This window comes from Oncorhynchus keta, chromosome 14 (genome assembly GCF_023373465.1).
Source record: "Oncorhynchus keta strain PuntledgeMale-10-30-2019 chromosome 14, Oket_V2, whole genome shotgun sequence".
NCBI classification, from domain to species: domain Eukaryota; kingdom Metazoa; phylum Chordata; class Actinopteri; order Salmoniformes; family Salmonidae; genus Oncorhynchus; species Oncorhynchus keta.
The window spans coordinates 18,145,684-18,173,484 of NC_068434.1; the positions used below are offsets into that span (position 1 = coordinate 18,145,684).

The window sequence follows — 27,801 nt, forward strand, 5'->3', positions numbered from 1 at the left end:
AGCACCTACAGTTGACCGAGGAAGCTCTAGCAGGGCAGAAATTTGACAAACTGACTTGTTGGAAAGAATGACGGTGCCACGTTGAAAGTCTGAGTTCTTCAGTCATTCTACAGCCAATGTTTGTCTATGGAGATTGCATGGATGTGTGCTCCATTTTTATACACCTGACAGGTGTGACTGAAATGGCCGAATACACTCATTTATTTAAAGGGGTGTCCACATACTAGTTCAGTCGGCGATTAGCTGTAAAGCCTCAAGAAACCCCCAGATCTCTTAACTAAATAGACAATCATTATTGAGGAAAACAGTGTTATTTTTTGTGGAAAAGGAGACAAGTGTAAGTACATGTGTAGCAAAACATTGACCTGTTCCTCCCCTCCTGTCCGTCAGCTTCCTGAAAGGGGACATGTTTATCGTTCACAATGAACTGGATGACGGCTGGATGTGGGTGACCAACGTGAGGACAGAGGAGCAGGGCCTCATTGTAGAGGATCTAGTGGAGGAGGTGGTGAGTTAAAAGCTTAAGTTCAGCCCTAACCAGACACCATTCATTGTGCCCCAAACGGTACACTATGTTGTGCACTACTAAAGTAAATATGGTACCATTTGGGAAACTGTTGTGGTTTGCCGTTTGAAAACGCCTTCAACCTTTTTTTTTAAACGTTACATTTTTTAAATTTTTAACCCAGGTGGCAATGGTAGCCATTTTATAAATTATTTTCTGTCTTTTAAATTTGTCATAACTGCTCTACTGATTGGTTGAACTGACATTGTTCTTGTTTTCAGGGAAGGGAGGAGGACCCACATGAGGGCAAAGTGTAAGTTTATTTTTATTCTCCTAGGTGGCCATACTATCCAACACCCCCCCACACACACACACACACACGCACACACGCACACGCACACACAGAGAACATCAACTCAATAGGAGAGCTTCATTTGTTAAAATGGCTCATAGGCTATCTAAAAATATCATTGGAAGTTCATTATATCCCCACCTTCTGGCTGCCTCTGCACGCAACCCATGGTTACAATATATTCTATCCAACATGTGTTTTCCTGTTGTGAAGGGGAGTGTGGTGTATACAAGAGGTCGACCGATTTTAATCGGAATGGCCGATTTTTAAATTAGGGCCGATTTCAAGTTTTCATAACAATCGGAAATCTGTATTTTTGGGCACCGATTTGGCCGTCTTTTGTTTTATTTATTTAACTAGTTAAGTCAGTTAAGAACACATTCTTATTTTCAATGACTGCCTGGGAATGGTGGGTTAACTGCCTCGTTCAGGGGCAGAATGACAGATTTTCACCCTGTCAGCTCGGGGGATCCAATCTGGCAACCTTATAGTTAACTAGTCCAACGATATAACGACCTGCCTCTCTCTCGTTGCACTCCACAAGACTGCCTGTTATGCGAATGCAGTAAGCCAAGTTAAGTTGCTAGCTAGCATTAAACTTATCTTATAAAATCAATCAATCATAATCATGGTTGATGATAGTAATAGATATTATCTAGCGTGTCCTGCGTTGCATATAATCTGACTGAGCATAGAAGCATCTAAGTATCTAACTGAGCGGTGGTAGGCAGAAGCAGGCATGTAAACATTCATTCAAACAGCACTTTCTTTGTGTTTTGCCAGCAGCTCTTTGTTGTGTGTCAAGCATTGCACCGTTTATGACTTCAAGCCTATCAACTCCTGAGATGAGGCTGGTGTAACCGAAGTGAAATGGCTAGCTAGTTAGCGCATGGTACAAATGGTATATTATCATTATTGCAAATAAAAAAATCGGCCGATTTTAATCGGTATCGGCTTTTTTTGGTCCTCCAATAATTGGTATCAGCGTTGAAAAATCATAATCGGTCGACCTCTAGTGTATACAGCATACGTCGTTAGTGACATTGAGATAGTCCATGTTTGCATCCATGCGGCTCAGTGAAGTCTATGATGTAGTTTGACTCTGATACAAACACAATCCGGCTGTATATCTAGGTGTGTTTATTTTGTTTGCCAGCCTCCCGAAGACGGATTGTAGAATGTGAAAAATACATTTCACAAATCAAGCATCAATTTATTTATTTTTTCAGTTAATTAATTCAGACTAAGTTTGCTATCTGATGTCACAATTGACCAAGTCCAACAGGATCTATCAAGTTGTGATTCATCATCCTAGACTGATCCGACCCTTCTGAAACCCCTCACTGCCCCTTTTTAACCCAGCACATATTGATCTGTCGGTTTTCTTTCCCGCTACACTCTCCAATGGTCCATTCTGTCTTTAGCTGGTATCACGGCAAGATCAGCAAACAGGAGGCCTATAACCTTCTGATGACAGGTACCACTATACTTTACATATTACATGATCCTCACTATAACCTTCTGATGATGGGTATACTCTCTCTGCACAGTGGGGGTTACATTCCCAATTCTATGTGCTCTTGTTATCAACAAAATGTTCTGTTGCCGAAATATATGTTCCGATAATGTATTGGTAGTAAAACATCAATACTAAACATGTTAATGCCAACAATATCAGTGAGTTTCTCTCGCTCCCTTTCATTTAGTTGGTCAAGTGTGCAGCTTCCTGGTCCGGCCGTCAGACAACACACCCGGGGATTACTCACTGTTTTTTCGCACTAATGAGAACATCCAAAGGTTTAAGATATGCCCCACCCCCAACAATCAGTACATGATGGGGGGGAGGTACTATAACAGGTATGTGTGACGGGGGCTCATACTGTCTCCCAGTGCAGTAACCATCAACCATGAGGCAGGCATTCAATAGAATCAGAAAATAACTATAATTGTATAAAGATGTTGTGATATCCAGGTTTACAGTCCCACATAGAAATGTAGCTTATACAGAAAGTACTAAATACTATTAAGTCTGAAGTGTTATGATGGTCACTGCTGGTCAGTAGAAATAACTGCTGTGCTCAGTCTCTTCTCTTTCTATCTCTCTCTCTTTGACAGTGTTGATGACGTTGTGGACCATTATAAGAAGGAGCAGATTGTAGAGGGCTACAACCTGAAAGATGCTGTTTCGGTGCAGGTAAGCCTGAGTTCAGAGACCTCCATAGTTGTGCGACCCCTATCATATCACTTTGAGAAGGCTATAGATTTACATGTATTTGTGTTGTTTTATTGACATTCATGTTTGTATTTCAGCACCAGGAACAAGTGCTCTCAGAGTTGGTGGACGGCAAGGAGATCTATAACACTATCAGACGGAAAACGAAAGATGCGTTCTACAAAAACATTGTCAAGAAAGGCTACCTCCTATTCAACAAAGGTACAGTTGAAGTCGGAAGTTTACATTCTTAGGTTGTAGTCATTAACTCGTTTTTCAACCACTCCACAAATTTCTTAACAAACTGTAGTTTTGGCAAGTCTGTTAGGACATCTACTTTGTGCATGACACAAGTAATTTACAGATTATTTTACTTATAATTCACTGCATCACATTTCCAGTGGGTCAGAAGTTCACATGCACTAAGTCAAATCAAAGTTTATTTGTCACGAATACCGAATACAACATTGAAATGCTTACTTACAGGCTCTAACCAATAGTGCAAAAAAGGTATTAGGTGAACAATGGGTAAGAAAAGAAATAAAACAACAGTAAAAAGAGAGGCTATATACAGTAGCAAAGTACATGCAGACACCGGTTTGTATGGCTGATTTGAATATGTACATGTGGTTGAAGTGACTATGCATATGTGATGAACAGAGAGTAGCAGTAGTGTAAAAGAGGGGGTGGTGGGTGGCGGGACACAATGCAGATAGCCCGGTTAGCCAATGTGCTGGAGCACTGGTTGGTCTGCCAAATTGAGGTAGTATGTACATGAATGTATAGTTAAAGTGACTATGCATAGATGATAAACAGAGTAGCAGCAGCGTAAAGAGGGGTTTGGGGGGCACACATTGCAAATAGTCCAGGTAGCCATTCGATTACCTGTTCAGGAGTCTTATGGCTTGGGGGTAAAAACTGTTGAGAAGCCTTTTTGTCCTAGACTTGGCACTCTGGTACTGCTTGCCATGCGGTAGTAGAGAGAACAATCTATGGCTGGGGTCTTTGACCATTTTTAGGGCCTTCCTCTGACACTGCCTGGTGTAGAGGTCCTGGATGGCAGGCAGCTTAGCCCCAGTGATGTACTGGGCCGTACGCACTACCCTCTGTCGTGCCTTGCGGATGGAGGCCGAGCAATTGCCGTACCAGGCATTGATGCAAGCAGTCAGGATGCTGTGCCTTTAAACAGCTTGGAAAATTCCAGAAAATTATGTCATGGCTTTAGAAGCTTCTGATAGGCTAATTGACGTCAATTGGAGGTATACCTGTGGATGTATTTCAAGGCCTACCTTCAAACTCAGTGCCTATTTGCTTGACATCATGGGAATATCTAAAGAAATCAGCTAAGACCTCAGAAAAACAATTGTAGACCCCCAAGTCTGGTTCATCCTTGGGGGCAATTTCCAAACACCTGAAGATGACCGCGTACTATTGTTTAAACACCATGGGACCACGCAGCCGTCATACCGCTCAGGAAGGAGAGGTGTTTTGTCTCCCAGAGATGAACGTACTTTGGTATGAAAAGTGCAAATCAATCCCAGAACAACAGCAAAGGACCTTGTGAAGATGCTGGAGGAAACAGATACAAATATATCTATATCCACAGTAAAACAAGTCCTGTATCGACACAACCTGAAAGGCCGCTCAGCAAGGAAGAAGCCACTGCTCCAAAACCGCCATAAAAAAGCCAGACTATGGTTTGCAACTGCACATGGGGACAAAGATCGTACTTTTTGGAGAAATGTCCTCTGGTCTGATGAAACAAAAATAGAACTGTTTGGCCATAATGACCATCGTTATGTTTGGAGGAAAAAGGGGGCGACTTGCAAGCCAAAGAACACCATCCCAACCGTAAAGCACAGGGGTGGCAGCATCATGTTGTGGGGGTGTTTTAATGCTGGAGGGAACGGTGCACTTCACAAAATAGATGGCGTCATGAGGAAGAAAAATTATGTGGATATTATTGAAGCAACATCTCAAGACATCAGTCTGGAAGTTAAAGCTTGGTCGCAAATGGGTCTTCCAAATGGACAATGACCCCAAGCATACTTCCAGAGTTGTGGCAAAATGGCTTAAGGACAACAAAGGCAAGGTATCGAAGTAGCCATCACAAAGCCCTGACCTCAATCCTATAGAAAATTTGTGGGCAGAACTGAAAAGGCGTGTGTGAGCAAGGAAGCATACGAACCTGACAGTTACGTCAGGAGGACTGGGCCAAAATTCACCCAACTTATTGTGGGAAGCTTGTGGAAGGCTACCTGAAGTGTTTGACCCAAGTTAAACAATGTAAAGGCAATGCTACCAAATACTAATTGAGTGCATGTAAACTTCTGACCCACTGAGAATGTGATGAAAGAAATAAAAGCTGAAATAAATCACTCTATTCTGACATTTCACATTCTTAAAATGAAGTGGTGATCCTAAGACAGGGCATTTTTACTAGGATTAAATGTCAAATTGTGAAACTGAGTTTAAATGTGCTTGTCTAAGTTGTATGTAAACTTCAGAATCTTCAACTGTAATTAGCCTTGTAATAGCCTTTGCTTGCAAACCGGAACGGGTCATAGGACAGGAGCCTGTTTCTAAAACGTGAGGCATCTTGATGTACAAGTATACCCCCTGGACAAGACGCTAGTCTATCCTTTAGTCTATAGCTTTACCCCCAATTTTTAATTTTTATTTTACTAGGCAAGTCGGTTAAGAACACATTCTTATTTTCAATGACTGCCTAGGAACAGTGGGTTAACTGCCTGTTCAGGGGCAGAACGACAGATTTTGTATCTTGTCAGCTCGGGGATTTGAACTTCCAACCTTTCGGTTACTATGCTGAAGTAGAGACTCATCAGGTCCCGTTTTTTGGTATGACTTGGCTCACAACCTTCCAATCTCAGGGCAGACACTAACCGCAAGGCCACTGAGTTGGTAACAAAGGTACCAATATGTTTTTACTCTTGATTTTTCTACAGAGAATGGAACCTCAAATGTCTGCAAATGTAATCTAGACCGTAGCCTGTTTCCATTACTCTTACTTCTCCCTGAAGTGGTCACTGGTATACCCCCATATTTAAAAGGAAAGGACTAGTGTGTTAAATATGGTGCAGGCAGATGAGAGAGAATTTGGAAATTGACCTGACGTCTTCTCCTATCCTCCCTAACCCTCTCACCATCTCCAGGCAAAGGTAAGCGGTGGAAGAACCTCTACTTCATCCTGGAGGGGAACGACGCCCAGCTCATCTACTTTGAGAGTGAGAAGAGAGCCACCAAACCCAAAGGTCTGATTGACCTGAGTGTGTGTTCCGTGTACGGTGTGCACGACAGTCTGTTTGGCAGGTGAGACGCACTTTGATCTGAGTGGACATTGACAATAACAAATCATTGCAAAATAACAATAGCTACTTTACGGAGGGAAAATGTACTTACTACAACTGATATTATGTGGTTGTCTCAGCTAGCTCTCTTAAGATGAATGCATTAATTGTAATTCACTCTGGATAAGAGCAAAATGTCAAATGTATTTATTTTTTTTGTGCTGAGTTTTGTACTTAGTTCTCCGCAGTCTGAATTTGATCAATTGGATACATTCGATTGGGCACGTACTTGTTCAGTAATGCCTGGCTTTCCTGTTTGCAGACCAAACTGTTTCCAAGTTGTGGTCCAGCACTTTAGTGAGGAACAGTACATATTCTACTTCGCTGGCGAGACTCCTGAACAGGCACAGGTTTGTACCGATCCCTCTTTGTTTGTCTGTCTGGATGTTCTGTCCCAATCACACCTTTCTTTAGTATTACAGTGTTCTTTCCTCTCTGTAGGACTGGATGAAATGTCTGCACACGTTCTGCAGTAACCTTAGGAAACCCACCCAGCCCACTCCCAACAAGAGGCTCCGACAGGTACAAACACTGGCAATTCCAGTCAAATGCTGTTTGCATTGTGCATTTCAGAAAATGCATTTGCCACATGTATGCATAGTATATCAAATTCATAACACATTTGTTTGATTTGGCAATACAGTATTGAATCTTGAAATGCAAGTTGGGCCTCAACTTCCCAAAGAACAAACCCTATGCATCAATCATCTTTTTTATTTTTATTTTATTGTTTACCAATATGTTCATTTGATATTATGCCATTATCCAAAGTGGCTTGTATGTGACCCAATGTGACATTCAAACCCGCTACTGTGGTGTTCCATGCACCTTTCTCCAGCCAGCTGAGGCATCAGAAACCCTGACTGTCTGTCGTCCTGGTGTGTCCCATCAGGTGAGCAGCCTGGTCCTGTATGTGGAGGAGGCCCACAAGCTGCCTGTGAAGCACTTCACCAACCCCTACTGCAACATCTACCTGAACAATGTGCAGGTGGCCAAGACCCACCCCCGAGAGGGTCAGAACCCCGTCTTCACAGAAGAGTTCATCTTTGAGTCAGTCCCAATTACAACTCCATTCAATGACAATTTAGTGTGAAATGGACATTTGTATTTGGCTTCCATATACTTTAACTTATACCATAACTTCTCACTGCACTTAGTAATATGTCCATAATATTGCATTGATACAATGATTAGCTATCATGTTTGGGTTCCTTACATTGACCGACATTTTTTGTATTCCCCTCAGTGACTTGTCGAGTGAAATCAACAGGTTTGAAATCAGCCTGAGCAATAAGACAAAGAAGAGCAAAGAAAGTGACATCTGTGAGTCACCGTTCTACTTGGACTAGCCATCTCAAACCCTCTCCTTTTATAATCCCATTCCATATCGATATGAGAAATGACTTGCGGCAGTGTGTTAGTGCCCCTGTGTTCCACTCAATCTTCATCTCTCTCTCCCTCTGCCTCAGTGTTCATGCGTTGCCAGCTGAGCCGCCTACAGAAGGGCCAGATGATAGACGAGTGGTTCCCTCTGAGCTCCCACGTGCCTCTGAAGGGCATCGAGCCGGGCTCTCTGAGGGTCCGAGCCCGCTACTCCATGGAGAAAATCATGCCTGAGGAGGAGTACAGTGAGTTCAAAGAGGTCAGACATACCCTACTAATGAAGATGATTCATGATTTCATCAATGTAGGATTAAGTCAAATCAAAGTTTATTGGTCGTGTACACAGTTTTGCAGATGTTATCGCAGGTGCAGCAAAAGGCTTGTTTCCAGCTCCAACAAAGGTATAATGACCAGCACACACTCAGTGAGACATCCAAAACAAGGATTTGCAGTTACCTGGTTACACAACCCTGCTGCCTTATATACATAGACTTGGAATCACTGGCCACTTTGATAATGGAACACTAGTCCCTATAATAATGTTTACATACTGCTTTACTCATCTCATATGTACTGTATTCTATTCTACTTTGTTAGTCAATGCCACTCTGATATTGCTCAAGCTAATATTTATATATTTCTTAATTCAATTTTCTTTCTTAGATTTGTGTTTTTCGAATTTTTAGATACTACTGCACTGTTGGAGCTAGAAACACCAGCATTTCACTACACCTGAAATAACATCTGCTAAATATGTGTATGTGACCAATACAATTTGATTTAATACACATACTCAGTGAGACATCCAAAACAAGGATCAGCAGTTGGTTACATAGTGTATTGTGATGTGCAGAGTACGTGTCCTGGAAAAGATAAGTGGAAAATGATTGCCCACTTGTTTTTACATCGTGTCACTGACCCTAGTTTGTCCTTCGGTCTGTCTGTCCGTGTCCCTCAGCTGATCCTGCTGAAGGAGTTCCATGTGATCTATGCTCTGGCCCATGTGTGTGGGCAGGACCGCACCCTGCTGGCCAGCATCCTGCTGCGCATCTTCAGACACGAGAAGACAGAGGCCCCCTTACTCAGGACACTCAATGACCGAGAGATCAACATGGAGGGTATTGAGATGAATATTTACAGATATTCTATTGTTCTAGTGACATCATTCTATTTTAGTGACATAGCATTTCCCTTTGGCTGGGTCTTTATCATCCTGAAGTATCTCCATTTGTAGATGCTTGGAGGCAGATTGTGTTAGTATGATTTCAACATGAAAGCTATGACAGACACGCACACTGTTGGCTGACGAGAAGTCCGCTCTCTCTGACGTTTCCCAGACGAGGCGACAACCCTGTTCCGAGCGACCACTCTGGCCAGCACGCTGATGGAGCAGTACATGAAGGCCACGGCCACACCCTTCGTCCACCACGCCCTCAAAGATACAATCCTCAAGATCATGGAGAGCAAGCAGTCCTGCGAGGTAAACACACACTTTCTATTTATGCAGAAAGGCTTTTCATACTTAGAGGTAGCCTTGTTTTTGTTTAGCCCAAGCTCTATCTACTGTATCTGTTTTGGCTTGCCAAATAGTTTGGGCAACATCTGTAAAGTTACGTTAGTCACAACTCTTTCAGCTGAGAAGCGTGTGGGCTCCAACCCAGCTATTTATTCATGTTATCTCCTGAGTGGAATGGAGCACTCTGCATTTGTAACATCATATTAGTACTTTGGCTACCCAGAAGACAAAACAGTAACTCATGACACAGATTCAACTTTGGTTCCTGCTTGGCATTCCCCAGCTTCTGTTGTGATCCCGCAGGACTCTGAATCTCTCTTCTTCTGGGACAGAGGGCATTACACACTGTGACATTTAACATTGATCTTGTACAGTTGCTTTCAACATCAAATCCTACTCTAGTGAAAGAAGAGGTCTCATGTAACACCTTCCTAATATTGAGTTGCACCGCCTTCTGCATCAGAACAGCCTCAAACCTTTCCTTCCCTTCATTTACACTGATTTTGAAGTGGATTTAACAAGTGACGTCAGTAAGGGATCATAGCTTTCACCTGGTCAGTCTGTCATAGAAAGAGCAGGTGTTCATAATGTTTTGTACACTCAGTGTATGTCTATGATGAAACATCTCTTTCTCCCTCCCTCCCCCCCTCTAGCTGAACCCCTCCAAACTGGAGAAGAACGAGGATGTGCATCTGAACCTGGCCCACCTTCTCCTAATCCTGTCTGAGCTGGTGGAGAAGATCTTCATGGCGGCTGAGATCCTGCCCCCGTAAGCACACACACCACGTCCACGGTGCATATACCAACAAACTAACACGGGAACCATCCACATGTGATATTAGGGTTGGGTGATATACGAACTTTAGTCATATCGTCGATCGTGACTTGTTTATTTGGACTATCAAAAAGACGAATCAATCCCAGTTGATCATTTGACTAGAATTAAAACATTTCACTGTGTCTGTACTGTTTTGCTTTGTCAAGTGTAAATAGGCTTTCATCTGTCATCGACGATGATGTCCCCATCGATGATGGCTGTCAATCATTGTCGACACCCGATGACATCGTTCATCGGCCCAACCCTAATAAGTAAGGAAGTGTATATTCGACCAGCAGAACACAAACTTAAGTTTAGGCATAGGGCTCGAAATCACTTACGTTAGGTTTTGGAATGGGGGTCAGAATAAGGTTGGGTATAGTTTGAGGTTAGGGAAAAGTAACATTGGGTTAGAGTACCACCACCCACCGCCATTAATTTCTGCCAGTAAAATATACACTGCCAGTAAGAAACCATTTCCATAGTTTGAACCTTATATCATGACGTTCTTCTGTTGTACAATCAATTTATTATGTCATTGGACAAACCAACAAATTAACTGAAAACATGAAAATAGCTCCAAAGGGTAGTTTGATGTGTATACAGTATATTTAAGTCACATTCCAGTATTCACATTTTCTCTCTCATTGACCCTTTCAGAACTCTACGATATATCTATGGGTGTCTACAGAAGTCAGTGCAGCAGAAATGGCCCAACACCACTATGAGAACCCGGGTGGTCAGGTAACTAACTATAGACACCATAACTCTACTTTGCGATCTGAAATCCTCATGTATAGGCATCGCATAGAATTGGAATGGTGAAGCCCTTGGTCAAGGGGGAGCTCTATTGGGAACATTTTAACAAAGTTCTACATGTGATTAATACAATTTTGATTTGAAGTACTGATTTCTTGTTTGGCTATTCCAGTGGCTTTGTGTTCCTGAGACTGATCTGTCCTGCCATCCTAAACCCAAGAATGTTCAACATCATCACTGGTGAGCTTAAAACCTGTTATGGCTGCAATCCCGATTCCCGGGATCGATATGACAACTACCAGTGAAAATAGAGGGCGCCAAATTCAAACCACAAATCTCATAATTAAAATTCCTAAAACATGCATACATGTGTCTTATCATTTTAAAGCTATTTTTGTGGTTAATCCCACAAGTGTCCGATTTCAAATAGGCTTTTCAGCGAAAGCACTACAAACGATTACCGTATGTTAAGTCTCAACCAAACCACAATAAGCACAGCCATTTTCCAGCTAAATATAGCATTCACAAAAACCAGAAACAAAGATAAAATTAATCACTAACCTTGAATTATCTTCATCAGATGACACTCATAGGACTTCATGTTACACAATACATGCATGTTTTGTTTGATAAAGTTCATATTTATATAAAAAAATCTGAGTTTACATTGGTGTGTTAGATTCGCTAGTTCCAAAAACATCAAGTGATTTTGCACAGCCACATCATTCAACAGAAATACTCATCATAAATGTAGATGATAATACATACACATGGAATTATAGATATACCTCTCCTTAATGCAACCGCTGTGTCAGATTTTTTAAAAAACTTTACGGAAAAAGAAACTCATGCAATAATCTGAGACGGCGCTCAAAAGTAAAAACACTACAGCCACAAAGATGGCGTCAACATAAACAAGAAATTACATGATGAATATTCCCTTACCTTTGATGATCTACATCAGAAAGCACTCCAGGAATCCCAGGTCCACAATAAATATTTGTTTTGTTCGAAAATGTCCATTATTTATGTCCAAATACCTTTTGTTAGAGCGTTTGGTATACATATCCAAACGCTAATTCTGGTCAGCGTTATATCGGACAAAAACTTCAAAAAGTGATATTACCGGTCGAAGAAACAGTTCAAACTAAGTACAGAATCAATCATTAGGATGTTTTTAACATATAGCTTCAATAAAGTTCCAACCGGAGTATTCCTTCTTGTGTCCGTGAGCAATGGAACGCAAGTGACTACCATGAGGAAAAAGCGCGATCACAAAATGACTGCTTGATGGACATCTGATATATTCTGCTCTCATTCACTACCACAACAACATAGAAGCCTCATTATAATTTCTATTGATGGTTGACATCTAGTGGAACCCCTAGGCAGTGCAACATTCATATCTCAAGGGGATTTCATTGGGGACTCTGAATACATACAAGCTCAGATTTCTGACTTCCTGTTTTTGATTTCAACTCAGGATTTTGCCTGCCAGTATGAGTTCTGTTATACTCAGACATCATTCAAACAGTTTTAGAAACGTCAGTGTTTTCTATCCAATACTAATAATAATATGCAAATATTAGCTACTATGACTTAGGAGCAGGCCGTTTGATATGGGCACCTTTCATCCAAGCTACTCAATACTGCCCCTGCAGCCATAAAAAGTTACCCCTTCGATGTATTTCAGAAATTGATTATTGCTTATCTTGGAATGAACAGTATGATGTCCATACATTACTTAATATCCGTGTGTGTTCAATTGTTTTTTTTGTGTAGACCCTCCCTCTGCAACAGCGGGACGTACCCTCACTCTGGTTGCAAAGTCTGTCCAGAACCTGGCTAACCTGGTGGAGTTTGGTGCTAAGGTAAGACCTCCTTAAAGCTCCTACGCTTTTCAGTGTGGGGACGTTTCTATCCCTGTGTCATCTAAGCACAGGCAAACCAAAGTGTAATCCTTCACAGCTTTGTGTTGTACCTGTTTCACGGAACAGTAGTTATAATATTGGGAGAGTTTATTAGGCATGGCGTGGGGGCTGGAGTTTGTACATTTCAGACCATTCCATTGGGCTCAAGTGAAATCTCCACCTACCCAGGACATGGGGCCATGCAAAACACACTCGCCCATTCATAACTCTACCATCTGTATGTCAGAAAGTAATGGAGTGTTCCTCTTTTCAATCCAGGAGCCCTACATGGAGGGAGTGAACCCCTTCATCAAAAACAACAAACATAGGATGATCATGTTTTTGGATGAGTTGGGTGTAGGTTACCTGTTTTCATTTCCTTTAGACATCATTGGAACTCTTAGGTACATGTAGACGTCATAGCAATTCTCTCCCAATGTCTAGGGACGACATTAATGTGTGTGCATTTGTGTCCTTTCTAGAATGTCCCTGACCTCCCTGAAGCTACAGAGCACTTTAGAACAGACCTGTCCCGTGACCTTGCTGCCCTGCATGAGATCTGTGTGTCACACTCAGACGACCTCCGCACCTTGAGCAACGAGAGGGGAGCACAGCAGGTGTGTAAAGTTTTAATGTCACATGCACTAGAACAGTGAAATGCCTTTCTTGCAAGCTTTTGCAAGCTGAAAACCCAACAATGCAGTAATCATTATCATGAATCATCATTACTACAAATAGCAGGGTAGAATAAAAACACATGAGAAATAGAAATAAGAACACGAGAAAGGAAGAAGCTATATACAGGGTCAGTTCCAATACCATATTTACAATGTGCAGGGATATTGGAGTGATAGAGGTAGATATGTACACTATATACAAAAGTATGTAGACACCCCTTCAAATGAGTGGATTTGGCTATTTCAACCACACCCGTTGCTGGCAGGTGTATAGAATCGAGCACACAGCCTTGCAATCTTCATAGACATTGGCGGTAGAATGGCCTTACTTTCAAGCTCAGTGACTTTCAACATGGCACCGCCATAGAATGCCGCCTTTCCAACAAGTCAGTTAGCCAACTGTAAGTGCTGTTGTCAAGTGGAGACGTTTAGGAGCAACAACTTTTCAGCTGCGAAGTGGTAGGCCACACATGCTTACAGAACGGGACAACCGAGTGCGTAGCGCATAAGAATTGTCTGTTCTCGGTTGCAACACTCACTACCAAGTTCCAAACTGCCTTTGGAAGCAACGTCAGCACAATAACTGTTTGTCGGGAGCTTCGTGAAATGGGTTTCCATGGCCAAGCAGCTGCACACAAGCCTAAGATCACCATGCGCAATATCAAGCTGGAGTGGGGTAAAGTTTGCTGCCATTGGACTCTGGAGCAGTGGAAATGTGTTCTCCGGCATGATGAATCATACTTCACCATCAGGCAGTCCAACAGACTAATCTGGATTTGGCAAATGCCAACTGTAAAGTTTGGAGGTGGTCTGGGGCTGCTTTTCATGGTTTGGGCTAGGCCCCATAGTTCCAGTGAAAGGAAATCTTAACGCAACAGCATACAATGACATTCTAGACATCTAACAGATGTGTGGAAGAACTTGACTGGCCTACACAGAGCCCTGACCTCAATCCCATCGGAACACCTTTGGGATGAATTGGAACGCCGACTGAGATGAGCCTAATCGCCCAACATCACTGCCCAACCTCACTAATGCTCTTGTGGCTGAATGGAATCAAGTCACAACATCTAGTGGAAAGCCTTCCCAGAAGAGTGCAGGCTATAATAGCATCAAAGTGGGGGCCAACTCCATATTAATGCCCATGATTTTGGAATAGATGTTCGACAGGTGTCCACATACTTTTGCTCATGTAGTGTATTTAACCGGTGATTGAAAGGCTAGAACGGCTATGTTAAAGGGACAATCTGTTTCACCCATTTTGGGATTTCTCAATTAAATAGATTCTTGAATTTTTTTTCTCAACCTTTTATTAACCAGGTAGGCCAGTTTAGAACAAGTTCTCATTTATAACTGCAACCTGGCCAAGATAAAGCAAAGCAGTGTGACACCAACAACACAGTTACACATGGAATAAACAAACGTACAGTCAATAACAAAATTTAAGTCTGTACAGTGTGTGCAAATGGCGTAAGGGATTAAGGCAATAAATAGGCCATAGTAATTACAATTTAGCAAATTAACACTGGAGTGATAGATGTGCAGATGATGTGCATGTAGAAATACTGGTGTGCAAAAAATTTAATAAAACTATGGGGATGAGGTATGTAGTTGGATGGGCTATTTACAGATGGGCTGTGTACAGCTGCAGTGATCGGTAAGCTGCACAGATAGCTGATGCTTAAAGTTAGTGAGGGAGATACAGTGGGGAGAATAAGTCGTTGATACACTCCCGATTTTGTAGGTTTTCCTACTTACAAAGCATGTAGAGGTCTGTAATTTATCATAGGTACACTTCAACTGTTAGAGACGGAATCTAAAACAAAAATCCAGAAATTCACATTGTATGATTTTTTTTTAAAGTAAGTAATTTGCATTTTATTGCATGACATAAGAATTTGATCACCTACCAACCAGTAAGAATTCCGGCTCTCACAGACCTGTTAGTTTTTCTTTAAGAAGCCCTCCTGTTCTCCACTCATTAACTGTATTAACTGCACCTGTTTGAACTCGTCTGGCGACGAATATGTAGCGAGAGCATACAGGTCATAGTGGTGGGTAGTATACAGTGCCTTGCGAAAGTATTCGGCCCCCTTCAACTTTGCGACCTTTTGCCACATTTCAGGCTTCAAACATAAAGATATAAAACTGTATTTTTTTGTGAAGAATCAACAACAAGTGGGACACAATCATGAAGTGGAACGACATTTATTGGATATTTCAAACTTTTTTTAACAAATCAAAAACTGAAAAATTGGGCGTGCAAAATTATTCAGCCCCTTTACTTTCAGTGCAGCAAACTCTCCAGAAGTTCAGTGAGGATCTCTGAATGATCCAATGTTGACCTAAATGACTAATGATCATAAATACAATCCACCTGTGTGTAATCAAGTCTCCGTATAAATGCACATGCACTGTGATAGTCTCAGAGGTCCGTTAAAAGCGCAGAGAGCATCATGAAGAACAAGGAACACACCAGGCAGGTCCGAGATACTGTTGTGAAGAAGTTTAAAGCCGGATTTGGATACAAAAATATTTCCCAAGCTTTAAACATCCCAAGGAGCACTGTGCTAGCGATAATATTGAAATGGAAGGAGTATCAGACCACTGCAAATCTACCAAGACCTGGCCGTCCCTCTAAACTTTCAGCTAATACAAGGAGAAGACTGATCAGAGATGCAGCCCATGATCACTCTGGATGAACTGCAGAGATCTACAGCTGAGGTGGGAGACTCTGTCCATAGGACAACAATCAGTCGTATATTGCACAAATCTGGCCTTTATGGAAGAGTGGCAAGAAGAAAGCCATTTCTTAAAGATATCCATAAAAAGTGTTGTTTAAAGTTTGCCACAAACCACCTGGGAGACACACCAAACATGTGGAAGAAGGTGCTCTGGTCAGATGAAACCAAAATTGAACTTTTTGGCAACAATGCAAAACGTTATGTTTGGCGTAAAAGCAACACAGCTCATCACCCTGAACACACCATCCCCACTGTCAAACATGGTGGTGGCAGCATCATGGTTTGGGCCTGCTTTTCTTCAGCAGGGACAGGGAAGATGGTTCAAATTGATGGGAAGATGGATGGAGCCAAATACAGGACCATTCTGGAAGAACCTGATGGAGTCTGCAAAAGACCTGAGACTGGGACGGAGATTTGTCTTTCCAACAAGACAATGATCCAAAACATAAAGTAAAATCTACAATGGAATGGTTCAAAAATAAACATATCCAGGTGTTAGAATGGCCAAGTCAAAGTCCAGACCTGAATCCAAAGAACTGAAAACTGCTGTTCACAAATGCTCTCCATCCAACCTCACTGAGTTCGAGCTGTTTTGCAAGGGGGAATGGGGAAAAATTTCAGTCTCTCGATGTGCAAAACTGATAGACATACCCCAAGCGACTTACAGCTGTAATCACAACAAAAGGTGGCGCTACAAAGTATTAACTTAAGGGGGCTGAATAATTTTGCACGCCCAATTTTTCAGTTTTTGATTTGTTAAAGTTTGAAATATCCAATAAATGTCGTTCTACTTCATGATTGTGTCCCACTTGTTGTTGATTCTTCACAAAAAAATAGTTTTATATCTTTATGTTTGAAGCCTGAAATGTGGCAAAAGGTCGCAAAGTTCAAGGGGGCCGAATACTTTCGCAGGGCACTGTATGTGGCTTTGGTGACAAAACGGATGGCACTGTAATGGGCTGCATCCAGTTTGCTGAGTAGAGTGGAGGCTATTTTGTAAATGACATTGCCGAAGTCGAGGATCGGTAGGATAGTCAGTTTTATGAGGGTATGTTTGGCAGCGTGAGTGAAGGAGGCTTTGATGTGAAATAGGAAGCCGATTCTAGATTTAATTTAGGATTGGAGATGCTTAATATGAGTCCGGAAGGGGAGTTTACAGTCTAGCCAGACACCTAGGTATTTGTAGTTGTCCACATATTCTAAGTCAGAACCATCCAGAGTAGTGATGCTAGTCGGGCAGGCGGGTGCAGGCAGCGATCGGTTGAAGAGCATGCATTTAGTTTTACTTGCATTTAAGAGCAGTTGGAGGCCACGGAAGTGGTGTTGTATGGCATTGAAGCTCGTTTGGAGATTTGTTAAGTGTCCAAAGAAGGGCCAGATGTATACAGAATGGTGTCATCTACATAGAGGTGGATCAAGGAATCACCCTCGGCAAGAGCGGAATCGTAACTTACACATTCCTCATGAGCTTAGTTCAACTGTCATACCCCATCAGAACCCAAAACAGTTAAGCTTATTTCACTCCAATGTGTGTAAACAAGGCAAATGTAAACAAACACTATATAGCCTCAAATCAACATTATAGTTTTAACCATGTTATCACGGATGGTCATTCCTTGTATCCGTGTCTGAATTTTAGTGGTTACATTTCTCCAGGCTATCCCTCTGCTTTTTAGCAAAACGGGCAGGGTGTACACTTTATTGGTACAACTGCTGATTTCCCCTTTTAATATGACAGTAGTAACAGAAACATGCCATGTCGTCGTGATTTGTAAACCATGGCTCTATCTCGCTTGTTTACTCTCTTTGTAGCACGTGCTGAAAAAGCTGCTGGCCATCACTGAGCTCCTTCAGCAGAAACAAGGTCACTATGCCATGTCCAACAGCAACAGGTAGTACAGCACTCCTCCTCTCTCTCTTGCTCTCTCCCTTTGTCTCCCTGCACAGAGACACACAGGGGACCTGACCCAGCATGCTCCAATCATTACCATGGCACCCCTCCATCTCCCATCTCCTATCTCCTCCTACAACAGTCCCACCCACCACATTGCCCATGCCAGGAGAGCTATGCAATGAAAGCAGCAGAAAACCGAACCAACGCAGTACATAAACAAAACAAAAAAAACTCAACTTGCACCAGACTGCTGTATGCACAGTGAATGTGTTTTTTTTCTTCTGAAAACAGTGTTCATGATTCTGTGACTTGGGTACATGTATGCGTATCATTCCCCTTCATCAAGAGGGTCAAAGATTTGATTTCAAAGTAAAGCTTCACATGCTCAAGACATGTTTTTCCACACAGCACAGGTTGCCAAAGTATATCTATCTCCCTGCTCAATATGAGGAAAGTCAACTGACATGAAGAAGCTACAGTCAACCCTGTAATGCTTTTTACTGTTATGGTTGTGACAATGTCCACAAAGTGCTGAAACTAGCGTTTCTATTTGTCTCCAGTATTTGGGGGTTCTTTCTCTGTATTTTTGTCTGGAGATTCTTGCAGAAAGTATGTTTATTTTATCTATTAAAAAAAAAATCTTGCTGGAATCATGAGTATATAGTTGAATTTTTTTTAATTTTTTTTCCCCAATTGTATCACATTTTGATTGTTTGGTTCACTCTTCCTTAACTTCTCAATGCCAGACAAGATGCAGAATAAATACAAATAAAGTTAATGTTTACAGCAGTAAATCTTTGAATAGTACAGATTGTATCAGACATGCATGCACTTATTAAAGTTGTTTTGTAAAGTAGATAATGGAGTCGTTCTTCCCCAGGTAATTAGTGATTGTTAAAGTGCCTTCAGGGCTGTCTGCTCTGTGTTATGACCTAGAAACCCAGGTTTGAGATTTAAGAGCAGCCTTGTATCATAACTTTTCAAAAATGGGTATTAAAGTATGGCAAATGAATGTTGGCAAGTTCACTGTGCTCCGAGCCTAGTGATGTTATGCCCATGGAATATACACATTTTTACTACATAAGTCATTTAAAAACACATTTGCATTTCAAAGTTGACACCCAATAAAACATCATGTATCTTACAGAAGACGAGACCTTTTTAAAAAGCATCATGTATGGCCTCAAAGATAATACCAATATCTAAATCTTCTCTCGTTGTTGAATCTTGCACACATTGGGTAGACCTGTGAGACTATTGGCCAGTATTGCTGACAGTCCTTCAGTGACAACAGGGGGTTGGGTGAAAAACAAAGTTTGCGTCATTCATAGGTCATCCAGATCTTCATCAGTCCGCTCCTATTAAACAGAACTATTTAATGACCTGTAAATCATGAGGCACTGGTAGCAAATATGTGAAGTGGTTTTGACTCACTTCTGTCATCTGGGGCTCTTTCACTACATGATCATCCTCGTATCCTTTCTTTTCCTGTAAAAAAGATTGAAAATATATATTTGTACTTTTTCTGATGTCAGTGCACAATCGGGTGGTATATGTAGTATTGTTGACCTGTGTAAGCTGTAGGCTTTAACTGACTGGACTGAAGCAATGTCAATCATGGAGTCAAGTCTGCTGGAATATGTTTTTAAGAACCTCTGTTTTCCTTGTTTGCACCTCATGATCATCCCTTCAAGTCATGCACCCCCCCCCCGTTGTCTAGTGTACATCTGTCATGACAGCTCCATGGTGAACACTGTGTGACGTGACCGACCAGAGTTCATAGCAGGATGGATGTGGAAGGGGTTATGGTGGCATGGTCAATAAATGGCATTCAGATGTAACTGATGTACAGTCCTCAACAGTGTGCACTTTGTCTTGCAGGACTGAGTGCACCATCATGGCATTGGCTGCCATCATCCAGGTAATGTGATTTTTACCAATGGGACGAGGTCAGTCAGTCAGCCATGTACTGGCATGGAGCGCTGGACCGAAAAGCTAGGTGGTTTTGTATTGAGCATGTAGCTTTCTGGACATTATGATCCATTATGGCCGACTGAGTCCTGCAATGGGAACGTGACTGACTGGATCTGGGAATCTCTTGCCAGTCCCAAAGCCCTTGAACAGACACTGGTGAAATAATGAGTAACTCCTTACCTAATGCTAACCTGAACTATATTCAAGCTTGAGGGCCAAATCAGACAAGAGGACACTTTGAAGACTTGGCCTACATGGCAGAGTTACATAGCTTACAGAGAACTATAAACTGGACTATCTCCTGTATGTTGACTGCCTTGGCCTTTGTCCTGACTTGAACCCTTGGTCCCTACACATTTAGCCTCCTTGTCAACAGTGGAACCTTCCTGAAGGACCTTGGGTCAGGGGCTAGCCAAAGCACCGTAGCGATAACAACGACCTTCAGGGAAATCTAATGTAGCACCGATCCAAGAAAGCCTTAACTCCCTTTCTACACACCACTACTTCACTTGATTTTACAACCCAACCTCTTCCTATCTCCACAATGGCCGCTTACAGTCCACACTGGCATATATATGCGCGCGCGCACACACACACACACACACACAGTACCAGTCAAAAGTTTGGACATCTACTCATTCAAGGGTTTTCTTTGTTTTTACTATTTTCTACATTGTTGAATAGTGAAGACACCTAAACTAACACATGGAATCGTGTAGTAACTAAAGTGTTAAACAAATATTTTCAAAGTAGTCACCTTTATGACTGCTTTGCACACCTTTGGCATTCTCTCAACCAACTACAACTGGAATGCTTTTCCAACAATCTTGAAGGAGTTCCCACATGCTGAGCACTTGGCTGCTTTTCCTTCACTCTGTGGTCCAAACCATCTCAATTGGAGGCAAGGTCAGCTGATGCAGCACTCCATCACTCTCTGTGGTCAAATAGCCCTTACACAGCCTGGAGATGTGTTGGGTCATTGTTCTGTTGAAAAACAAATTATAGTCCCACTAAGTGCAAACCAGATGGGATGGCGTATCGCTGCAGAATGCTGTGGTAGCCATGCTGGTTAAGTGTGCCTTGAATTCTAAATAAATCACTGACAGCGTCACCAGCAATGCACCCCCACACCACTTCCTTGATGCTTCACGGTGGAGATCATCCGTTCACCTACTCTGTGTCTCACAAAGACACAGCGGTTGGAACCAAAAATCTCAAATTTGGACTCATCCAACCAGAGGACAGATTTCCCCCATCTAATGTCCATTGCTCATGTTTCTTGACCCAAGCAAGTCTTCTTATTGGTGTCCTTTAGGTGTGGTTTCTTTTTAGCACTTCGACCATGAATGCCTGATTCACTCAGTCTCCTCCTGCACAGTTCATTTTGTGATGTTTCTGTTAATCCTGGAATGAGTAGGTGTGTCAACTTGACTGGTACTGTATGTGTATATACACTGCTCAAAAAAATAAAGGGAACACTAAAATAACATCCTAGATCAGAATGAATGAAATATTCTTATTAAATACTTTTTATTTTACATAGTTGAATGTGCTGACAACAAAATCACACAAAAATGATCAATGGAAATCAAATTTATCAACCCATGGAGGTCTGGATTTGGAGTCACACTCAAAATTAAAGTGGAAAACCACACTACAGGCTGATCCAACTCTGATGTAATGTCCTTAAAACAAGTCAAAATGAGGCTCAGTAGTGTGTGTGGCCTCCACGTGCCTGTATGACCTCCCGACAATGCCTGGGCATGCTCCTGATGAGGTGGCGGATGGTCTCCTGAGGGATCTCCTCCCAGACCTGGACTAAAGCATCTGCCAACTCCTGGACAGTCTGTGGTGCAACGTGGCGTTGGTAAGTGGAGCGAGACATGTGCTCAATTGGATTCAGGTCAGGGGAACGGGCGGGCCAGTCCATAGCAACAATGCCTTCCTCTTGTAGGAACTGCTGACACACTCCAGCCACATGAGGCCTAGCATTGTCTTGCATTAGGAGGAACCCAGGGCCAACCGCACCAGCATATATCTCACAAGGGGTCTGAGGATCTCATCTCGGCACCTAATGGCAGTCAGGCTACCTCTGGAGAGCACATGGGAGGGCTGTACGGCCCACCAAAGAAATGCCACCCCACACCATGACTGACCCACCGCCAAACCGGTCATGCTGGAGGATGTTGCAGGCAGCAGAACGTTCTCCACGGCGTCTCCAGACTCTGTCACGTCTGTCACATGTGCTCAGTGTGAACCTGCTTTCATCTGTGAAGAGCACAGGGCGCCAGTGGCGAATTTGCCAATCTTGGTGTTCTCTGGCAAATGCCAAACGTCCTGCACGGTGTTGGGCTGTAAGCACAACCCCCCACCTGTGGACGTCGGGCCCTCATACCACCCTCATGGAGTCTGTTTCTGACCGTTTGAGCAGACACATGCACATTTATGGCCTGTTGGAGGTTATTTTGCAGGGCTCTGGCAGTGCTCCTCCTTGCACAAAGGTGGAGGTATCGGTCCTGCTGCTGGGTTATTGCCCTCCTACGGCCTCCACCACGTCTCCTGATGTACTGGCCTGTCTCCTGGTAGTGCCTCCATGCTCTGGACACTACGCTGTCAGACACAGCAAACCTTCTTGGCACAGCTCGCATTGATGTCCCATCCTGGATGAGCTGCACTACCTGAGCCACTTGTGTGGGTTGTAGACTCCGTCCCATGCTACCACTAGAGTGAAAGCACTGCCAGCATTCAAACGTGCCCAAAACATCAGCCAGGAAGCATAGGAACTGAGAAGTGATTTGTGGTCACCACCTGCAGAACCACTCCTTTATTGGGGGTGTCTTGCTAATTGCCTATAATTTCCACCTGTTGTCTATTCCATTTGCACAACAGCATGTGAAATTTATTGTCAATCAGTGTTGCTTCCTAAGTGGACAGTTTGATTTCACAGAAGTGGGATTGACTTGGAGTTACATTGTGTTGTTTAAGTGTTCCCTTTATTTTTTTGAGCAGTGTATATGTACATATACACATCACTGAAGCTACTAGCTATATATTTTATAATCTGCTTTACCTGTTGATAGGATACACTTAGGCTTATATGACAAAACCAGTGTTTGTGTATGACTGCTAAATGGAGTTGTACTATAGGTTCATATTTGTATCATAGCTTAACAGTTTGTAGGACCTATTTGTAACCTGTGAATGTAACCTGTGAAACTAACCTGATGTCTGGGCCTGAGAAACTAAAGGAACTGAGAAATCTTCCCTTTTAAGCCTGGGCTCATCAACAGAAGCTTTCATATAATTGCAACTTCAATGTAACCCTCACTAACCCACCTTCCTTGGCGATACACTAACCAAGATCATACAGAGAACTTCTGTGCAGGCCAAGCCCAGATTCACCACCCTATCATTTGGATGAGAACTGGTTGATTTTGTTCAACCATAGTCTGCTTTTCCAAACAGCTCAAAGTCAGAGACTTGGAGCCGATAACCTATAGTTTCTCAGTTTAGATGCACTGAAGATTACACAGACCTGACTCAAGTGTTCATAGACTAGACTATCGATATGGGTGACAACTCCTCTCTTCAAAATGTACAAATGTAACTGTTCTGCTTCCTCTTCATTTCATATAGTGGATGTGTTCATTTTAGATTTTTCTACCTGATAGACAGAACTGTGAATCTTTTGCATCTTAGATACACTTGTTTTACCTGGCTAAATAAAACTGTTAGTATGTCTGGCAAAAGGGATTGCTTCATTTGTGCAAGACTATTTACTCTGAAGTGGTCTTTAACAGAATATCTTCTCCTTACCTGACAGCCATTCCTATCACACAAAATGAACATGTTACTCACGTCAGCTGATCATTTCTACCTCCCCAGTTGTGTGGTAGTGCACCCATGTAAGTATACACTATTTTTGCGCAATGCAACAATTGCATGTGTTTGTAACCGACAGATTCATTCATTAACTCAATACACGGAGTATATCAAACATGAGGAACACCTTCCTAATATTGAGTTGCACCCCCTTTTGCCCTCAGAACAGCCTCAATCGTCAGGTCATGGACTCTACAAGGTGTCGAAAGCGTTCCACAGGGCTGCTGGCCCATGTTGGTTACAATGATTCCCACAGTTGGCTGGATGTCCTTTGGTTGGTGGACCATTCTTGATACACACAAGAAACTGTTGAGTGTGGAAAAACCCAGCAGCGTTGTAGTTCTTGACACAAACCTACTACTATACCTCCGTTCAAAGGCACTTAAATCTTTTGTCTTGCCAATTCACCCTCCGAATGGCACACATACACAATCCATGTCTCAACTCTAACATCTTTATGTTAAATCCTGTCACAATCCTGTCTCCTACCCTTCAGCTACACTGATTGAAGTGGATTTAACAAGTGACATCAATAAGAGATCCTAGCTTTCAGTTGGATTCACCTGGTCAGGCTATGTCATGGAAAGAGCATGTTTTGTATACTCCGTGTTTACGAACATACACGTTGGCGTTTGTGCCAAAGTCAGCATGGGCCCTCTCCAAATCAAACTTTATTTGTCACATGCGCCGAATACAAGTGTAGACTTTACCATGAAATGCTTACTTACAAGCCCTTAACCAACAGTGCAGTTCAAGAAGAGTTAAGAATATATTTTCCAAACTAAAGTAAAAAAATAAATAAAGCTTCATTTTGTAAGCGTTCACCTCTTGTTTCAGAAATTCATGCTTCTTCATGAGTTTTTATCCCTGTGTAAAAAGAAAATTATTGTCTGTGAAACACCATGAAAAGCATTTGTATAATGTTGATTTGCAGTCAACTTTGATCAAGCTTTCCACCTTGTGGTTGGAATTGGAATCATCGCATCATACATCTTTAAGAGAGTCTCTTTGTCCTCCTTCAGTCCCATACATTCTGTCAGATAGCTATAACAAAGTGGAAAACAAAACTAGTTTGAAACTTAATAGATTACTGCATTGAATGAAAACGTGAGAATTACTACCCTGCTTTACAATACACTATGAAAGTATGTTAGTTGCCACTTGCAGTCCTCGAGGCCATGTTGGCTAGGGCTTCATTCAATTTCAGCCCTTATCCTCTGAAACGGGGCCATGCTCTTGTCTAGAACAGAGCCCTGGTGCTGGCCTACCTCTCCATGCTGAGGCCAGCCTGCGACGCACTGTTCAGGATGGCCGTCATGGCGATCTCAGATGGGGGAAACAGCAGGCCAGTGTCCGTCAGGGTAGCCCGAGTCAGGAAGTCATCAGCACTCTTCCTCAGAGACTGGGTTCTCCAGAAGAGGGTGTCTTGTCTGAGGTAAAGGTCATCAATACAGGGCTGTTATCTGAAGCCTAACCTGCTTGGTTTTCTATTCGTACAGATTTAACACACCTACAAGTCCGCAAAATCGGTCATTAAATCTCAGCAACACACTTCATTAGGTTATGTTCATCTGCTGTATCTACTGAGCTTCAATGACCTGGTAAGTATCTCCATTTCCATCCACCCACCTTGAGGTCTATGAGCAGGCCCTCCATCAGTGTAAATGGTGTGTAGCACCAGGTGGAAGTTGAGCTGCTGAATGAGAAGGAGCACATACTCCAAGATCTGCTCCAGAGCCCTCCTGTCCGGCCGCACTCTTGCACAAGATCCCCCACAAACTGGGTGCTGGACACGTTAGTCATCCACCTACAGGACAGGTAGGCACAAGTCAGCCTGAAAGAGAAAAAAAAGAGGTAAGCCAGGGAAGAGGTGGGATGAAAAGAGTGGGAAGTTAGCAAAACAATAGAGCAGAGGAAGGAAAAGTTGTGAAGAGAGCATGAAGAGGAGAGAGACATGGAGGTTAGTTCAGAAATCAAGTGTATCTGTAGCTACCTGAATAGAAGTAATCAGAGGAGCCTATATACTGTATTTCTTAATATAACAATATAGGAGTACTAGTCCAAATCAAGCCCTTGACTACTCACTCGCATGATTGTTCTGGGGTGGTATTCCATTAGTGAGTTGTTCAGGTAAAATCTCCGGAAATACATGATGGCTGTACCCTGTTGATGATTGCAATGTTAATCTCTTACATAAAACTGGTTAGGTTGGATTTACGGTGTACCCTAATGTCTGTTAACTGAGAACTAAAGACTCACATAATTGGTCAGCTGCTCAATTAAGTTCTGGGTCCATGTTAAGAGAAGAGATGGAGACCTTCTCTCTTTGCAAGTTATGGGCATAATGTCTCCTTCTGTTTAAACATTCAAAACATGCCAAAACTGCAAAATCTTGATTAGTCCAAATAACCAGTGATGACAAACACCGGAACTACTGCTGCCTTATCCTATGCATCCCATTCAGTCCCTACAGATTCTCTCAGTTTACATGCAGTATATTTCCATGAGTGATTAGGTGTACCTTTACAAAATACATACCACAACAGACATGGGCATCACAGGCTTGAAAGCATTCCAGAAGTCAAGCAGTCTCTTCTCATAGTGCCTGAAGAGGACGTCCTCCTCGTGAGAGTCACTAACACCAGGCTTTTTAAAGGAAGGGATCAAGGAAAGGATGAGAGACGACAACGTTGGGAGGTGGCAAATATAATCATAAAGTTGTAGTGCAAAAAAACTAGACACTATGACTCATTATCACATGTAATGTAACATGCTACAAATCATTTTACCTTCCCACTGGTGAGCATTTTGTTGCAATATTTCCCGGTTGGGTTCATATCTCAGTTTCATACTTTCTTCATTGTCGAATGTCCAGAACTTTCTCTGTGAGCTATTGTGAAACATGGTAAAGCTCTGCACATAACAGAACATGTAGGTTGTCAGGATGTCATTGAATCGAAGATACTGACACCAGACATGACATGTTCAAGGTAAGTTACCTAGCAAGCTAGCAAATTCTTTAGCCACCAAAAATAGCATGGGACAGTACATTGCCTGTAAAATTGAAACCGTTATTAGATAGTTCAATGAAGCAAACTGGGCTGGGTCTCCCAAATGCATGGTAGCTCTAAAATAATCTTAATTCACCGAGGTAAAAAAAAAAAACAGTTTCAAGTAGGATATTCGCACTTTCAAACCACTTGAGCCACAGACTCCAAATAAGTGTCATGTTGTTGGAAAAATAGCGCACAACATTGCACAGGTCTTATTTTCACGATTTGGACATTAATTAGCTTTCCAAAGCTAATAAATATGTGGAAATGTGAGCAGCATGTTGTATTCCTCGTTGAATTAGTTAGGGGGCGTAAACAAAGTACACACTTTTTTTACATTCAAATTTCAATTGCTCCTTGGTCATGTGACCTGACTTCAAACCAGGTTCAGAATGTCCACTGACTACCCTTCTATATTGCACACCCTTTAGTTTGTCAATTTTTATCTCACAAGATTTTAAATGAATTTTTAAAATTTAGAATTTCAATAGCTCCTTGGTCATGTGACCTAGTGACTTCAAACATGGTTCAGAATGTCCAATGAGTGGGCCTAAACATTGCATACCCTTTAGTTTGTCTATTTTCATGTCACACGTTTTACATACATTTTTCAAAATGTAAAATTTCAATAGCTCTTTGGCCATGTGACTTAATGAATTCAAACAAGGTTCAGAATGTCCACTGACTACCCTTCCATATTGCACACCCTTTAGTTTGTCCATTTTCATCTCACAAGATTTGACATGCATTTTTCA

General features: G+C 42.2%; 1 protein-coding gene and 1 pseudogene across 7 annotated transcripts in view; one reads left to right on the forward strand and one right to left on the reverse strand.

Annotated features, from left to right (window-relative positions):
• LOC118373138 (ras GTPase-activating protein 1-like) overlaps positions 1 to 18,998 on the forward strand; it is a 41,059-nt gene extending 22,061 nt beyond the window's left edge. For 4 of the 7 annotated variants that reach the window (XM_035759200.2, XM_035759202.2, XM_035759203.2 and 1 more), the window contains 22 exons: positions 391 to 508; positions 787 to 818; positions 2,282 to 2,334; positions 2,564 to 2,714; positions 2,973 to 3,051; positions 3,168 to 3,291; positions 6,243 to 6,399; positions 6,700 to 6,787; positions 6,879 to 6,959; positions 7,276 to 7,487; positions 7,684 to 7,760; positions 7,907 to 8,079; positions 8,779 to 8,938; positions 9,158 to 9,300; positions 9,990 to 10,105; positions 10,321 to 10,425; positions 10,814 to 10,897; positions 11,085 to 11,152; positions 12,695 to 12,783; positions 13,102 to 13,179; positions 13,305 to 13,439; positions 18,056 to 18,998. In XM_035759200.2, the coding sequence (XP_035615093.1) occupies positions 391 to 508; positions 787 to 818; positions 2,282 to 2,334; positions 2,564 to 2,714; positions 2,973 to 3,051; positions 3,168 to 3,291; positions 6,243 to 6,399; positions 6,700 to 6,787; positions 6,879 to 6,959; positions 7,276 to 7,487; positions 7,684 to 7,760; positions 7,907 to 8,079; positions 8,779 to 8,938; positions 9,158 to 9,300; positions 9,990 to 10,105; positions 10,321 to 10,425; positions 10,814 to 10,897; positions 11,085 to 11,152; positions 12,695 to 12,783; positions 13,102 to 13,179; positions 13,305 to 13,439; positions 18,056 to 18,139 (2,407 nt within the window). In that variant the 3' untranslated portion in view covers positions 18,140 to 18,998. The remainder of the gene's footprint in view (positions 1 to 390; positions 509 to 786; positions 819 to 2,281; positions 2,335 to 2,563; positions 2,715 to 2,972; positions 3,052 to 3,167; positions 3,292 to 6,242; positions 6,400 to 6,699; positions 6,788 to 6,878; positions 6,960 to 7,275; positions 7,488 to 7,683; positions 7,761 to 7,906; positions 8,080 to 8,778; positions 8,939 to 9,157; positions 9,301 to 9,989; positions 10,106 to 10,320; positions 10,426 to 10,813; positions 10,898 to 11,084; positions 11,153 to 12,694; positions 12,784 to 13,101; positions 13,180 to 13,304; positions 13,440 to 18,055) is intronic. The other 3 variants (XM_035759201.2, XM_052461216.1, XM_052461217.1) reach the window with 3 other exon arrangements.
• Positions 18,999 to 19,140: 142 nt separating this feature from the next.
• Positions 19,141 to 27,015, reverse strand: LOC118373135 (cyclin-H-like; annotated as a pseudogene).
• Between the last annotated feature and the right edge of the window lie 786 nt (positions 27,016 to 27,801).